Consider the following 16,692-nt stretch of genomic DNA (forward strand, 5'->3'; position numbering starts at 1 on the left):
AACGGAGTAGAATTGAGGCTAGAGCAGAGTAGCAGGCCTGCAGCTGGGCCGCCAATCGTGCTCTTTGTACTGCTGAGATAGTTCCCAGCATCATGTCCTAAGACTAGGAGAAAAGATGTGCCTAAATCCTGAGATCCCTCCCACTGGGTGGGATAGCTGTTGGGTCATAACCTGATTGCCTAATGTAGCCAGTCTTAAAATGAGGAGCTATTCAAACTGACCCTTAATAGCCAGCCCTGTCTTCCCTTTGACTCCAGGCAGTGACCTGGAGCCTTTGAGTGCACATAGCTGTACTCACATGACCTGCTGTCAATCTTTTTAAAAATAGACTTTACTAATTTTATATATGCATGCAAATGTATTTTGATCATACTCACCTACCTCACACTCCCCCCAACTCCAATATCTACTCCCTCTTGCTGTCAGTCTTGTGTATATTCTTAATCTGTACTATTGCTTCACTTTAGAAAAAAAAAAAAAAAAAGATCTACCTTTCAATCTGTGCTTTCACTTCATTCTTGAATAAGGTCAACAACCTGGAGATTTTCAGTCCAGACCCTGACCACCAAGAACAGCAGCCCCAGAGTCGGGGTGTTCTCTTGCTTTGACCCCTGTGTTCATGTTGTAGCAATCCATCAGGTTCAGTGTTGGACTTACAGCATTTTAAAAATTTAACTTAAAGATCATAACTTTACTATTTAAGTAGCTGGAGGTTGATAGCACAAGCCTTTATTTAATCTCAGCTCTGGGAAGGCAGAGGCAGGCCTGGTCTACAGAGTTCCAGGATAGAACTACCCAAAAGAAACTCTCAAAGTCATAGTTATAATAATAAATAATAAAATTCAAGTAAGTGGTTTATACCTGAGAACAAGTGCATCATGAATATGAATTACAGTGGGATCCAAATGCACTCACCAGATGAATTTAGGATAGGAGAGGAAAGTACCGTTTCATGGCCTGTGTTTTCTTTCAGGCTTTATGTGTAACACCTGGTCAAGGGGGACGTCATGTCCATGGTCCTCACATTGATGGTGAGGGCCATGCGCAAAGACAGACCCACATTCTGCTCTTACTGGCTAGTCCACCTTGTGTGACCCTTCCAGCAGCAGCAGCAGCAGCCTCCAGACTCACTTCCTCTAATGCTTGGCACATGTTGATGGCCTAGACTGGTTTCTCTCTGGCTCTTGGTACAGTGGAGCTGACACTGAGACTTAACAAGTTCCATCTAGTCCAGTGGAACCAGTCCCTGTAAAAACCATGCTAGACCAAGTTCCTCTACACTCCAAGGCAACCTCTGGCACCATGAGTTCTCCATGCTCTCTCTCCTCAGAGACCCACCCGCCTCTGCCTCCTGAACACTGGGACTAAAAGCGTACACTGCCCAGCTTTTTGACTTCCGCTTCTCATCTACCTTGTTGGTCTCATCTGTTGACAGTCAGATTAGAGGGTGAAGAAAGCATGCTGCGCACCAACCACGCCTCCTCCATTCTTCAATGGACTTGGTCTCCTCAGCCAGTTCTCACAGTTCGGTAAGGATGTCATTTTAACATATTCTCACCTATTTCTAGCATTATACACTAAATGTGTTGCCCCAAATCTATTAGGTTGAAGCCTAAAGGAGCTCCTCAGGTAACCTCAAGGGGGCAATAGCAGATCCAGGAAGTCATGAGACCAGGCCTATGATCCTGTAGGGAGAAGAAGGAATACCAAAGAACTCTTTCTGTGAGAAACAGATGGCCCATCCTCAATGGGGTAGAACCCTCCTCAGAAGCCAGGTTTGACACAGGCTGCATCTGGGTTTGTAATTTTCGGAACTGATCAAATAGACCTGTTGTGTAAGCCACCAGGTCTGTGTGTTATTTCTGACAAAACTTGTATTCATGACTTTTCTTTTTTTCTTTTTTGGTTTTTCGAGACAGGGTCTCTCTCTCTGTGTGTTAGCTTTGGCTGTCCTGGACTGCTTTGTAGACCAGGCTGGCCTCGAACTCACAGCCATCTGCCTGCCTCTGCCTCTCGAGTGCTGGGATTAAAGGTGTGCACCACCATGCCCGGCTCTTATGACTTTTCTTTTGCTATGGTAAAGCACTATAACCAAAAGTGACTGCATGCAAGAGTTTATTTTGGCTTACCGTTCGTTCCAGAAGGACAGTCTCTAATGTTGGGGCGGGCCAGGGTGGAGGTCTGATAACAGCTAGCCAGAGTGGGAAGCTGAGAGATCACATTTTCAACCTCAAACACAAAGTGGGGGGGGGGGCCTGGGGGGCAGAGTGAACACTGTGGGGTGAAGTTATGAACTCTAAAAGCCTGCCTCCAGCGTCCAACAAGGCTGGAACATCTCTCCAAACAGAGCTGCCAGGGACCAAGCATTCAAACAGTATGCAGGGGGTGGGGCATTTATCATTCAAACCATCAAAAATCTCACCGCAGGATATTTCCTACCCCCAAAGCCAGCTCAAATGCTGAACAGCTTGTTAGGAAAAACCCTTCCTAACAAATCTCTCCCTTAGTGTTAAGGGGGAAAACCTACAAAAACTCTCTAGTTTCATTGCACTTAGTTGTTTTAAAAAGTACCAATTTGAGCTGGATGTGTTGGCGCAGGGCCTTTAATCCCAGCACTCAGGAGGCAGAGGCAGGTGGATCTCTGTGAGTTTGAGACCAGCCTGCTCTACAAAGAGAGTTCCACAGAAAAACCCTGTCTCGGGGCGGGGGTGGGGTGGGGGTGGAGAGTACCAGTTTGAGGGAGAAGCAGGTTTGTGGGCAGAGTCTCCTCGTCCATTCTTAGGCCAGCGAATAAAGCCTTTCATTATCCCCAGCATTCATTTCTTTGATACTGGTTTTTCCATGATATGAGTATCTTGGCTTGGGCCCTGAGACATGATGTTATTTTGTCAGCATGGCTTGAATAGGCAAGCACACCAAGGGACCCAAACACAAACCTTCCTGGAAAACCAAACAGGGTTGCTGGGTAGGTCTGACCTAAATAAACCTGGTACCCTGGTGTCTCTGTTACCTCAGGATTGCTTCTCACTGGATTAGTCTCATTCTTTCCCTACCGACCTCACAAACCAGGCTCCATCCTCCCTGCTCTAATCCCTCTCTCTTTACTTTTGCATGTCTCTCAGTTCTCACTGTGCCCTTCTTTTGACCCACAACCCATCTGAAATTTGTTGGGATTGACTGTCTCCAAACTTACCGTGAACCCCTAGATTTAAGAGATTCTACCTCAGCTTCCTGACAAAATACTAGAGCAAGCTGCCATATCTGGATTCACAGGGACTCTGCAAAAGATGAGTTTCGTGTCACTACATCTTCAATGGGCTCCATTTTCAGCATCTTCAGAAGTAGCCTATGTAACTGTCTGGAGTAAGGGAGAACCTGCTGCAAGGAAAACAACTAAGTCCCTGCTCTGTGCCCTGTGCCTTTCCTGTCAGGAAGAATCAAGAAATCATCATCCTGGCAGGGCTGGCTCTGAGGAAAGCAGGGCCCCCCAGTCTCTTCCCTGCCATCTTCCCCTAGTCCCTGATATTCCGTTTTCCAGCCTGCACACTGCACCCTAGCCACTCATTACTGTGGTGGGATTAGAGTGCTTTGTAAGGCAACAGGACCAGCATAGACATTAGTGAAAATGACATTGATTTTGGAGCAGGTCTGATGTTTGATTTCTGGCTGTGAGCCTTTTAGGTGGTAAACGATGTCTCCACGTGGAGCTTCGGCCCACTCGATTGCTAAAGAAAGAAATAGCCCTGTAACTTTGCCTGCGTTTTGGTGTAGGTGTGACAATGTGACACTCTACCCTTTTGTTGTTCAAGGAGGTACGCCCTGGAGCAAAGCCGACCAAGCTGCATCGTTCCCTGAGCACATATCTAAGTGTCTTTTTTTTTTTTTTTTTTTATCGTTTTTAAATGTATATATGTGTGCACACACCCATGTGCCATGCGTGCTTGTGAAGGTCAGAGGACAGTCTGGGGGAGTTGGCTCATACCTTCTCCAGTGTGGGCCCTGGAGATGAACTCCCGTCACCAGGGTTGGCAGCAAACTCCTTTTATCTGCTGAGTCATCTTGTCAGCCCCACCCTGAGTACATCATGAAGAAATCAACCCCTCTCCAAATGATGCATTCCTAGGTTTCTTTTTGGTAACCTTGGCAATTGGCAGTGGGAAGTGAATGAAAGCGTTTAAGGCCTGTTTGGGGCTTGGGGCAGGGGAACTGGTTGTTAGGGCATCCTCAATTCTGCCATAGCTTATTCTCCTCTTCGTTTGAAATTGTTTTTATTTGCAATAAACCCTGTAGCCCAGATTAGCCTAAAATTCAGTCTTTCTGCTTCCACCTTCCAAGGCTAGGCTGGGTTAGTTCCGAGGGCCAGACTCCCATGTACTGAGCCCAGAATTCCCTTCTGAGAGGGAGAGTCCCTGGAAGTCTTTTTGCTGGCTGTTCTGAAGACCTTTACTGATGACGCCTTCACCCTTTACTGATGTCAGACCAGCACCCCATGTGTTTCCCTGTCTTCTTTTGCTGTTGTGAAGCCTTAGAAAGAGATAGTCTAGGGAGATGGGAAGAGAGAACACAACCAGCTAGGCCTCAGATCCGTGTGTGTGTGTGTGTAAGAGCACAAAGGATGCCAAATAGTGGCAAGGAGGTTCTCCCACCTGGGTAGGTTTAGGCAACTAGTGTTTGTTTACCTTGGGAAGCCCCGTTGCTTCACATGGAACACTAAAATGGTCACAAGGCCACATTAGAGCTGGAGAGATGGTTAAAAGTTACAGTGACTGCAGAAAAATGAAGTAAAAACCATTGTGGCTGAAATTCTGGGTTGCATTTGGGTCTCATGGTACACATATGTAATCTCCACCTAATGGGGAAGTAGAGGCAGGAGGATTGACGTTTAAGCTCAGTCAGGGCTGCAAAGCAACATTCTGTTTCAGAAAACAAAGCATGCTTTAAATCAAGTTGAATAGGTTAGCATCCATTATCCTTCCCGGGACTCAGCCTTGGTCATGTGACTCCACTAACAGGAACAGACAGTGCCTCCTCATTTTTTTCCCTAGGAAATATTTTAAAGATAACCATCGGGCTCATTTTCCCTGCTCCGGTGATTAGAAGATACAAGTGTAAAAATCGGACCCCATGGTGACAAGAATAGATACCACTCCACTCCCGTGTTTTTCCTAGAAGGGGCCCTATACCAACTGCGTAGGCCACCAGGACCGGAGAGTGAATTGGAGCCACTGCAAAACCCACTCGGGCTTCACTTGCGAGTTGTTTATTTCATTTAACAGAGAAGCAACACAATAGGACAGGCACAAAGACACAACACAGTCTCATGGCAGTATGGGGGCACCTTCCCTGGCTGGGGCTGCTGCTGCTGCTGCTGCTGCTGCTGCTGCTACTTGCTGCTACTACTTGCTGCTGCTCCTGGAAGAGGGCCGGTAGACTCCGACGACCACGGCGTGATCCCTTTCGTAGGGCTCCAGAGTCAGCTGCTCCTGCGGCTTCAGATTCTCCTGTTGCAGCTTCTTCACCTCTGACGCAAACACGGCCTCAGCAGACGCTGTGGAGTCGATGCAGTTGGCCTTGATGGAAATCAGAAAATGGCCTCCGTTGCGCAGAAAGGTGTGGGCGTTCAGCGCCACGATGCGGGACTGGTCTGGCTGGGCCACGTCGGCAAAGATGACATCCACCATACCAATGAGCATGCGATACTTGAGTGGGTGCCGGGCATCTTCCAGTACCGGGATAATGTTGGTGCGCTTCTTAGCCACATTGACCAGATCGCGGCCAGCGCGATGGGAGAATTCAACCGCATAGACCAGGCCGTCGGGGCCGATGATGTCAGAAACATGGGAGACCGTGGTTCCCGAGGCTGCGCCCAAGTACAGCACTCTAGATCTGGGCTTGATGTGGATCTTGTCCACGCCGCCCAGGATGGCAGCCGCCAGTTTGGAACGGAAGGGGTTCCATGTTCGGTACTCTATCTTCTCACCGTTCTCAATTATGGTGACGCGCTTCTCACCATACACGGAGACTCCGGGTACCAAGTTAAGCGTGACCAGCGCATCCTCCGCTCCGCGGTAGATAAACACGCCCTCGTGCCGATGCGGCTCCACCGACACGGTGATACCCTTTCTGCGGCGGTTCTTGTTCCTGCCCGGGCCACGGCGATGATGGCTATTGCCGCCGCGGTCCCTACTGTCGCCGCGTCCGCCGCTGCGTCCCCGACCTCTGCCACCACCGCCACTATAGCCGCGGGAGCGTGATCCGTAGCCGCCTTTGGACCCCGAGCCCCCATCACCTCCCTTGCCGCCTCCTTTGCCGCTTCCTTTGCTGCCACTCCAGCCCCAACCGCTGCGGCTGCCTGCCGGCTTCATAGCCCCTGCACTCTGGAATTGCCGCGGTGGTCGGGGATTGCCGGGAGATTGCTACGCAGTTGAGACAAGTTGATGGCGGAGGCTGCCTGCAGGATTAGCCGCAGTGAGATGCGGAATGCCGCATTCCCAGATCCACGCTTTGACGCGGTGACTTGCGTGATTGCATCAGAGCCGTCTTGTAGACCCTGTGGCCCCCCTGCTCCACCTGCGCGCAGACGCAGCCTGCTCACTTGTAACCCTTTGTTTTCTCTCTCCGCTTGTGCTCTCTGCGTTCCTGGGGACTCTGTGCTCTTCCCCTGGACCTCCTAGTGGCTGGCTTTCTATGGCAGGAAAGAAGTGCATCCGCTCATTGTTCCATGCTTGTCCGTGCGGCCTCAAGAGACTTACGTGTAACCCGATTCATATGGCACTTACGTCAATGTGAAAGGAAATGGCTTACTTCAATGTGAAAGGAAATGGCATGTTTACCCTCCAAGCTTTGTCTTTGCTTCAGAAACCAAAAAGCTATTTTGTCAACCAAACCTCGAGACAAGAAGGAAGCAATGCGCAGCACCGGGAACACAAACTGAGACTTAGTGGCACGGGCTTTAGCATTCAGTCAGTACCAGGGACAGCGACCAAAAGCAAGTCCCTTTTGACCACTGTTGGTGTCTTTGGGGCCTTTCCTAAACTGGACTGTCTGACCTCCCTGTTAGTGGAATTAAGTGCCAAGGCCAGAGACGCGGAATGCACCTGATTATGAGTCAGGAAGATGATATTGACTCTTTAGATGTGCACACAGTTAATCTTCTCTCCCGTCTCACAGACAGAGATGGCAGGACTGGTTCCTCCCCACCCTGAAGATTATAAGGCCTTCTTTTTTTTCGGGGGGAGGGGGAAAAGGGAGGGGTCTGTAGAGACAGGGTTTCTCTGTGTGTTGCCTTGCCTATCCTGGACTCGCTTTGTAGACCAAGTTGGCCTCAAACTCACAGAGATCCACACCTGCCCCTGCCTCCCTGAGTGCTCATGCTACTGTGCCCCGTAAAGAGTTATTATTATGTATGCAACATCCTTCCCGCGTGTGCGCCTCCCTGCCAGAAGAGGGCAGTAGATCTCATCGCAGATATTTATGAGCCACCATGTGGTTGCTGGGAATTGAACTCAGGACCTCTGGAAGAGAAGACAGCTCTCTTAACCTCTGAGCCATCTCTCCAGCCCTTTAAGGCTTTCTTGATGGGGGCTACAAGTCTGTATTAGGGTACAGACAAGGTGGCAGAGCAAGAAATGCTTAATTCCAGGAATAGCTGGTTCACAAGAAACACTTGTACAAATTGAAGACTGTTCTCTGAAATGTGCTACATTTGATGTCTTGATGGTGTTTCCTCCAATCAGATCTTTTGATGGTTAGTTTTTTTCATCTACTTGACTCAGCTGTGGGGTGCCCAGATAATCAAATATTACTCTGGATGTCTCTGAGCAGGTTAACATTTAAATTGTTTGAGTAAAACAGATTATCCTGTATTGTGTGGGTGGGTTTCATTTAACCAGTTGAAGGCCTGAATAAAATAGAAGGCTGACCATTCAAGGAAAAGAGAATTATGCTACTCAGTAGACTTTGAGTGTTGCTGGAGGCTTTTCTCCCAGCCCCAAGCTCCTGGAATAATAACTCATGAGACTCAAGATATTATTCAAATACCGGGCTGGACGTAGTGTCACACACCGTTAATCCCAGCACTTGGGAGGCAGAGGCAGTTGGATCGATGTGAGTTCAAGGCCAGCCTGGTCTACAAAGTGAGTCTAGGACAGCCAAGGCTACACAGAGAAACCCTGCCTCAAAAAACCAAAAAATAAAAAATAAAATATCGTTCAAACCCCTAGGCCATACAGTCAGATTCTTCTCTGACTAGCTCATAACTTAACCCATTTGTTCTAACCTACATTCTACCATGTAACTGGTTACCTATGCTCAGGCGTGAGCCCATCCTCACATCTTGCCAAGCTGAGTCTCTCCCACCTGGCCCTATTCCAGAATCCTTTCTACCTCCCGGATGTCACACCTCCTATTTCCCACCTAAGCTATAGGCCATCAGATTTGTCGTTGACAGGTGCTACATGCATACAAACACACAAGAGATTCCTTCCACATTTGATCTCAGTCCTGTTATTTCTTATCCAACGACTTTTGAAGAAGAATGTTGATTTTTGGAGATTTCTGATTTGCCAGCACCCATAATTGCATGAAAAATATATTGTGTGTGTATGCATCATCCTTTCCCTACAGATTCTGTCTTCAGGAGAAAAAAAAAAAAAAGACAAGTTCACATGGGTCCTGATGGAGGTGATGTCAAGAAGCATACACATAGCTAGGAGAGTGAGGACAGGGCAACTAGAAAGGATGTTTTGAGAAACAAATAAACGCTGAGGGTGATTGAGGTGCAGCTAGTTTCTTAGGAATGGTGTGGAAAGCATCCAAAGAAATTATGTGCTGATAGCTGGACGTGGTGGTTCATACCCTTAATCCCAGCACTCAGGATGCAGAGGTAGGCAGATTTCTGTGAGCTCGAGGCCAGCCTGATCTACAAAGAGACATCCAGGACAGCTAAGGCTACACAGAGAAATGCTTTCTTGAAAAACCAAAAAGGAAAAACAAAACAAAACAAGACAAACAAACAAAAGGGAACAGTGGTCTGGAGAGATGGCTCAGCGGTTAAGAGCACTGGCTATTCTTCCAGAGGACACAGGTTCAGTTCCGAGCACCCACATGACAGCTCATAACTGTAACTCCAGCTCCAGACGATCCAACCCCCTCACACAGACATATATGCAGGAAAACCACAAATGCAGACAAAAATGAAGATACATAAATCATTTATTCTTTTTGGTTTTTCGAGACAGGGTTTCTCTGTGTAGCCTTGGCCATCCTGGACTCACTTTGTAGACCAGGTTGGCCTCGAACTCACAGCAATCCGCCTGCCTCTGCCTCCCGAGTGCTGAGATTAAAGGCGTGCGCCACCACGCCTGGCTACGTAAATCATTTTTGGAAATGGGCATTATTCTCTGCCTTCAAAGCGTCAGCAAGCTCCATAGTGATGCACTGACCCTGAGGCGTATGAAGGGCTTCAGTTCTATCGCAACTGAAATCAGAGGTGGGCCTAAGACTTTGGAGTACAGTAATAACAGTATGCCAGTATTTGACAAAACAACTTGTATGCAACTAATAATTTTCTTTTAAAAAAAGAAGTATAGCCAGGTAGTAGTGGTATTTTGACTCTACTATAATTTGAGTCTGGGTTTTACATACACCTCCCAGCACTGCCGTTTCAGCTGAGGACTACTGTCATTATTCAGAGTTGGTTTTTTTTTTTTTTTTTTTTTTTTCCTTTCTGTTTTTGTTTTTGTTTTTTGTTTGGTTGTTGTTTGAGACAGGGTTTCTCTGTGTAGCCTTGACTGTCCTGGACTTGCTTTATAGACCAGGCTGGCCTCGATTGATCCACCTGTCTCTGCCTCCCTGAGTGTTAGTTTTAAAGGTGTGCACCAACATGCCAGAAAAAGCTGTTTTCACCTTAAAAATTAACATATATAAATTAGGTGTAGTGACGCATGCCTGTAATCCCAGAGAGAGAGAGGCAGAGACAGACAGAGAGAGAGAGAGAGAGACAGACAGACAGACAGACAGACAGACAGAGTGTGTGTATTTGGTTTTTAAGACAGGTTTCTGTGTGTGGCCCTGGCTACCCTGGAACTATGTAGACCAGGCTGACCTTGAACTCACAGATGTGCCTGCCTCTGCCTCCTGAATGCTGGGATTAAAGGCGTGTGCCACTGTGTCTGGCTATATGTAGTTTTTATCTTACCTCCCTCCTATGGTCCTCACTGTCCCCCTGTCACTCTAGCTAATCCTCTTTGCAGCTAGCCCCACTTCTACTTTCATGTCTTCTGTGTGAGTGCACAATGAGTTTCACTGTGGTGTTTGCAGGAGCACAGGCATACTACTAATAGCTACACCACTGACAAAGATCTCCTCTGTCCTCTTCCTGGAAGGGTGTTGGTTGGGCCCAGGCTTGTACAGGTAACCACAGCTCCAGTGAGTTTAAGAGTGCAGCAGGCGCCGGCACCGTGGTGGTGCATGCCTTTAGTCCCAGCATTTGGGAGGCAGAGGCAGGCAGATCTCTGTGAGTTTGAGGCCATCTTGATCTACAAAGAGAGTCTAGGACAGCCAAGGCTACACAGAGAAACCCTGTCTTGAAAAAAACAAAACAAACGAGTGCAACAGCCATGTCATATCCAGAAGTCAGCACCATAAAGCACACCACCCTTTCTCCAGCTCCTCCACTTTTTTTGCCTTCACAGCATTTGCTTAGCCTTTGAGCGGGTGACATAGGCATCCCATTTAGGGCTCTGGATTCAACAGTCTCTTATTCTCAACTCGATGGCCAGTTATGGATCTTGCCTGCTGCAAAAAGCTTTTCTGACTAAAGCAAATGCCAACAAATACAAATATTTAGAAGGCAGTTTGAGGGACATATCATACCCATTTAGAAAACATTTAGTGGGTACTAAAGGCCTGTTACCTCTGGAGCCATGGTTTTGTTTTGTTTTGTTTTTTTAAAATCAAGTCTACAATATCAGATGTGAATTCTATCCTATGGAGCAGGCATCAAATCCAACCAGAAAGCAGCAGGTCACCCCGTATCGGACTTGACACTATTGCACCAGCAGGCGCATTTTGCCAATGTTGCTCAGGAAGGGGCGGGGCCTCAGGAGCCCTTCTTCCATCTGTGATGGAATGAAGTAGGTCTTGGCCAAGTATCCACAGCTGCTGTGTTCATGCTTTCAGCAGCCAGGCCATATCCAGAAGACAATGTTTCATAGCACAGCTCCCTGTCCTAGATCTTTCTGTGAATTCCCTGTGGATATATATGGTGGATATCAATTCTTTTCATGTTTTGATGCTTTGGGCCTTAATAGCAAAGTACTAATGGGCTTCAAGATTGAATACGTGACTTCTTTATTCCCATGTGTGTGTGTGTGTGTGTGTGTGTGAACACGCATGTGTGTGCATGTTGCTGGGAATTGAACCATAATTATTAGTCAAGCACTGTGCCATTGAGCCACGTCCATGAGGCTAGTTCTTTTCCCCCCATTCATTTATTTATTTACTTTATATCCTGATCATAGTTTCCCCTCTCTTCTCTCTCCCAGACCTTTCCCCTCCCTCCACCCCTCCACCCCCTACCCCACCCCCATCCCTTTCTCCTCAGAGAAGGGGAGATTTCACATGGATATCAACCCACCTCAGCATATCAAGATGCAGTAGGACTAGGTGCATCTTCTCCTATTGAGGCTACATATGGCAGCCCAGTTAAGGGAAAGGGATCCAAGTGCAGGCAATAGTCCCTGCTCCAGTTGCTGGGGGGACCCACATGAAGACCAAGCTGCACATCTGCTACATATGTGTAGGGGTCCTGGGTCAGTCCCATGCATGCTCTCTGGTTGGTGGTTCAGTCTCAGTGAGCCCCTATGTGTCCAGGTTAGCTGATTCTGTAGGTTTTCTGTGGAGTCCTTGACCTCTCTGGCTCCTTCAATCCTTTGCTCCATCTTCGACAAGACTCCCCAGGCTCTACCTAATGTTTGCCTGTGGGTCTCTGCATCTGCTTCCATCAGCTGCTGGGTGAAGCCTCTCAAAGGACAGTTATGCTAGGCTCCTGTCTGCAAGCATAGCAGAGTATGATTAACAGTACCAGGGGGTGGGCTGTCTCTCACAGGATGGGTGTGAGGCTGGTTCTTAAAGGTTGGGAGGGGCCCATCAGGGAATTTACTTGATCTTTGGCTTATTCTTTGTGAGAAATTCCTCTTTCAAAAAAATTTTGTGAGAAGTTTTGTGAGCACTAATTTAATCTTTGGGTTTTTTGAGATAGGGTTTCTCTGTGTAGCCTTGGCTGTCCTGGACTCCCTCTGTAGGCCAGGCAGGCCTCAAATGTACAGAGACCCACCTGCCTCTGCCTTCCAAGTGCTGGGATTAAAGGCATGTGCCATCATGCCTGGCTGATATCCTTATTTCTCAGCTTTGATAGTTTTTCTATTTCTATGAATTTGTTCATTTATTCTAGATTATTTTTTTTTTATTTTTTATTAAACATTTGTTATTTCTGAAAAATCCCCACTTTTTATTTGGTACTATTTCTTTCATTTCTGATTTTATAAATCTGAGTCTTCTCTCTTGTTAGTTTTTTTTTTTTTTAAAGATTTATTTATTTATTATGCATACAATGTTCTGTCAGCATATGTGCTTACACTCCAGAAGAGGGCACCAGATCTCATTACAGATGGTTGTGAGCAACCATGTGGTTGCTGGGAATTGAACTCAAATCCTCTGGATGAGCAGCCAGCGCTCTTAACCTCTGAGCCATCTCTCTGTCCCCTCTTGTTAGTTTAAATGTTTGTCAATTTGATCTTTTTAGGGAAGCACCATTAGTTTTATTTTTAATGCTAGATAGCCTATATTTTACTCATGTCTGAATTTTCTTTTAGTTTCAACTTGTTACACAGGTTGTGTTAACTTTGTACGCACTATTTTAGCCCAGGGTATTATGTGTACTAACAATTTTGATAGTATACAAAAACCTGGTCCTGTGTACAGTGGTGTCGCCCAGTTCCTTTGTCAGTATTTACTGTCTGTATAATCTGTACATCCATTGCTCATCAATGTAGATTTAGTTACACTAATACTAATCCTTTGGTTGTTGTTGTTTGTTGTTTTGTAGTCTTGGCTGTCCTAGACTCACTTTGTAGTCCACACTGGCCTCAAACTCACAGTAACCCGCCTGCCTCTGTCTCCTGAGTGCTGGGATTAAAGGCATGCATGCAATAGCACACCTGGCTTAATACTAATTCTTTTTTTTTTTTTTTTGATTTTTCTAGACAGTGTCTCTCTGTGTAGTCTTGACTGTCCTGGACTTGCTTTGTAGACCAGGCTGGCCTCAAACTCACAGTAATCCACCTACTTTTGCCTCCCGAGTGCTGGGATTAAAGATGTGCACCACAACGCCCAGCTAATACTAATTCTTACATACTTACTGATTTGTTTACATGTAGTGATATACTTTTGGAGTTCCTTAGATTTTTTTTTTTGTGCGTGTGTGCCAGGCATAGTGGTGCATACCATTAATCCTAGCAATTGGGAGGCAGAGGCAAGTGGATTTCTGAGTTTTAGGACCAGCTTGGCCTACATAAATATATCCTATCTCAAAAAAACCAAGCCCATGAAGCCAGGTGTAGTGGGAGAGACAGGTGGAGCTCTGTGAGTTCAAGGCCAGGTTGGCCTACAGAGTGAGTTCCAGACTAGCCAGGGCTATTACACAGAAAAACCTTATCGCAAAAACAAACAAACAAACAAACAAACGAAACAAAAAACAAAACACCAAAAACCTAACTCCAAACATCACAGTACAGGCAGCACATTGCTGGTTTCTCAGTGCATCTAAGAATTTATGTTTGCATTATAGCACAGTTTAGTAGGTGTGCAACAACAGTATGTTAACAACAACAACAAAACCCTTATGGCAAACACTTTATTGCTAAAAATGCTAACACAGTATCGTTTCTTAAAATGAGGCCAGATTGCTGCTCCACACACAAGTCTGCTGGAGCACGCAATGCTGTGTGTGTAAACAGCCTTTTACATCAGAAACTTCCTTCAAAATCGTAGTCAAGGCTCCCAGTCTGGGCTGCTTGGTGTCTTCAACAGCAGGCTTCCATCACCAAAGTTTTGATCCTTAAGCAACGGTTCCTCAGCACTAAAGCATCACCGGTCACTTTAGGCTTTGCTGCCTCTCTCTAGTTCCCCTGCTAGACCTGTGGTGACCGCCCTCCGCTCCCATCCTGAGCCCTCCTGTTCCTGCTGTTTCTGACTACTGTGAACCACACCCTTAATGACATCCACAACAGCAAATTCTTCCCAGGTTTTCAGCTGACATTACTCCAGACGCATCAGAAATCACCAAGACATGGAAATCCAAACAGTACCGCTTGATTCTGGCACCCAGGACTCTGTGTTAGCAGGCCCACGAAATGAATGAAGGGAAAACATGGCTGTGTGTACATTCACTGAAGGCCCTGAATGACCAGGTGCGTTGTCAGTGAGCACTGACACTGATTGAAAGCACTCATTTTTCCTGAGTGGCAGGTCTACACGGCGAGCTTAAAATACCCAGCAACCCACACTGTAGACAAATGTGTTGTGAGTGGCAGATAGCCACTGGTCTGAGGAACTTTGCTTGTCTTTACTGCTGATGACAGAATGACCGTGCACTACGATCAAGCCTGATGCTGAGCAATTGGCTGCCCAGCCTTGCAGAGACCAGGTGGGCTAGTCCTTCAGGATTCATGCTTCAGAGCAGTCTGTGAGATGCTTTGAGCTGGTTGGCTGAAGGTGGGACGCACCTATGTTGGAGAGAAACTTGTTACAGTCCAGAAACAGTCTGTCAGATGCCTTGGGCTGCCTGACTGAAGACTGGATGCCCTGACAATGGAGAGGAACTTGTGACTGTCCAGACAGTCAGCTCTCTGTCCTGTCAATACTTTTTCAAGTTGCTTGCCTGCACTTCCTTCATATTAGATAGTTTTTCCTTCTGGGGTCTCTGATGGGGTTGAAGACTAGATAGCCACAGTATTAAAATAAGTTTAGTTAAAAGAATCAGTAGCATAGGATACTGGAATAATTTCTTAAAAATAATTAATTTTAAATAAACTGGTCCTTGCAAATGTTGACTTAATGGATAATTCTTATTTTGTTGCATATAGCTTATTTTATTAAATAGAAAGGGGGAGATGAAGGAGAGATAAACCTGTTTTTTTGGATCCCAAGTCTGGGATCGGAATGGTCTTCTGAGAGAACAGGTGAGGTTAATCCACTAGAAGAACAACCACCTCATGTGGGAGCTTAATTGTTGCCAGCTGAAAAGATCCCGTGAACAGACTCTGGGAGGAGCTATATAAATAAGCCGAAAACTGGAGGCGGGGCTTTTTGGAGACTTGGGATAGTTTGGCTGTTCGCTGCTCCTAGAGAGAACTGCTCGTGGGAAGGCTTCGGGGCTCCAGGCTTCTCCTGAGGTTCCAGGTTCTGGTTACTCCAGGTTCCAGCAGAAGAAATCCTGCTGATTACACCAAAAGAATCGCTCCTCAGAACTGATATCCTTCAGGTTTTGTTATTGTCCTCCTTAATCCTCTTTTCCTATTGGTTTGCTTAGTCGGGTTATAAGTGACGTACGCTTGGTTAATAAGTTGTAATAAAATATATTGTTTAAGAAAATTGCGCCTATATGGCCAGGCGGTGGTGGCGCACACCTTTAATCCCAGTACTTGGGAGGCAGAGGCAGGTGGATTGCTGTGAGTTTGAGGCCAGCCTGGTGTACAAAGAGAGTCCAGGACAGCCAAGGCTACACAGAAAAACCCTATCTCGAAAAAAAAAAAAAAATTGAGCCTACAGCTGTGTCTAGGCCTCGCTCCTTTTACTCATTACAAAGAGGCCATTGGGTGTTTAGAAGGGTAAATGAGCAACGGGTTGAATGTAAAGTCACCAGCCACATTGCTCCAAGTAAAGTTAGTCTGTCTTTTGAGGACTTTTCTTCCCCTGTGGAACACCTAGGCTTTCTTTCTTTCTTCCCCAACCCCACAACCACCCCCCCCTTTAAAGATTTTATTTATTTTATGTATGAATACTCTATCTACATGTACGCCTGCATGACAAAAGGCATCAGATTCCAGGATAGATGGTTGTGAGCCACAACGTGGTTGCTGGGAATTGAACTCAGGACTTCTGGAGAGCAGCTAGTGTTCTTACCCGCTGAGCCATCTCTCCATTCCCCTATTTCTTTTTTTAAAATTAATTTTATTAATTTATTCAGATTACAACTCAACTGTTATCCCATCACTTGTATTTTCCCATTCCTCCCTCCCTCCTGCTTTCCCCCTATTCCCCTCCCCTAGGTCTATGACCCAGGGGGACCTCCTCCCCCTCTATATGGTCATAGGCTATCAAGTCTCATCTTGGTAGCCTGCTTATGGTTTCTTTGAGGGCCACCAGGCCTCCCCATTAAGGGGAGGTGGTCAAATATGGGGCACCAGAATTCATGTCAAAGTCAGTCCCCGCTCTCCCCATAACTGTGGAGAATGTCCTGTCCATTAGGTAGATTAGAGTAGGGGTTCAATGTTTACTATTGTATTGTCCTTGGTTAGTGCAATAGTTTGATCAGACCCCCTGGGCCCGGATCCACCCATCATGATGTTCTTCTTGTAGGCTTCTAGGACCCTCTGGGTCCTTCTATTTCCCCATCTCCTATATTTCTCT

At 46.5% G+C, this 16,692-nt stretch overlaps 1 protein-coding gene across 1 annotated transcript; it reads right to left on the minus strand.

The window, feature by feature from the left end:
- Positions 1-5,218: 5,218 nt before the first annotated feature.
- Positions 5,219-6,632, minus strand: Fbll1 (fibrillarin like 1). Its single transcript, XM_051167892.1, has one exon. It carries the CDS (start codon positions 6,363-6,365, stop codon positions 5,397-5,399), a length of 969 nt encoding a protein of 322 aa, XP_051023849.1. The 5' UTR covers positions 6,366-6,632; the 3' UTR covers positions 5,219-5,396.
- Positions 6,633-16,692: the final 10,060 nt, after the last annotated feature.

Source organism: Acomys russatus, chromosome 25 (genome assembly GCF_903995435.1).
Source record: "Acomys russatus chromosome 25, mAcoRus1.1, whole genome shotgun sequence".
In the NCBI taxonomy this organism is placed as follows: domain Eukaryota; kingdom Metazoa; phylum Chordata; class Mammalia; order Rodentia; family Muridae; genus Acomys; species Acomys russatus.

What these genes read in the sequence shown, in the direction of transcription:
- Fbll1 (XM_051167892.1), bottom strand. Translation starts at nt 6,365, where the DNA reads ATGAAGCCGGCAGGCAGCCGCAGCGGTTGGGGCTGGAGTGGCAGCAAA.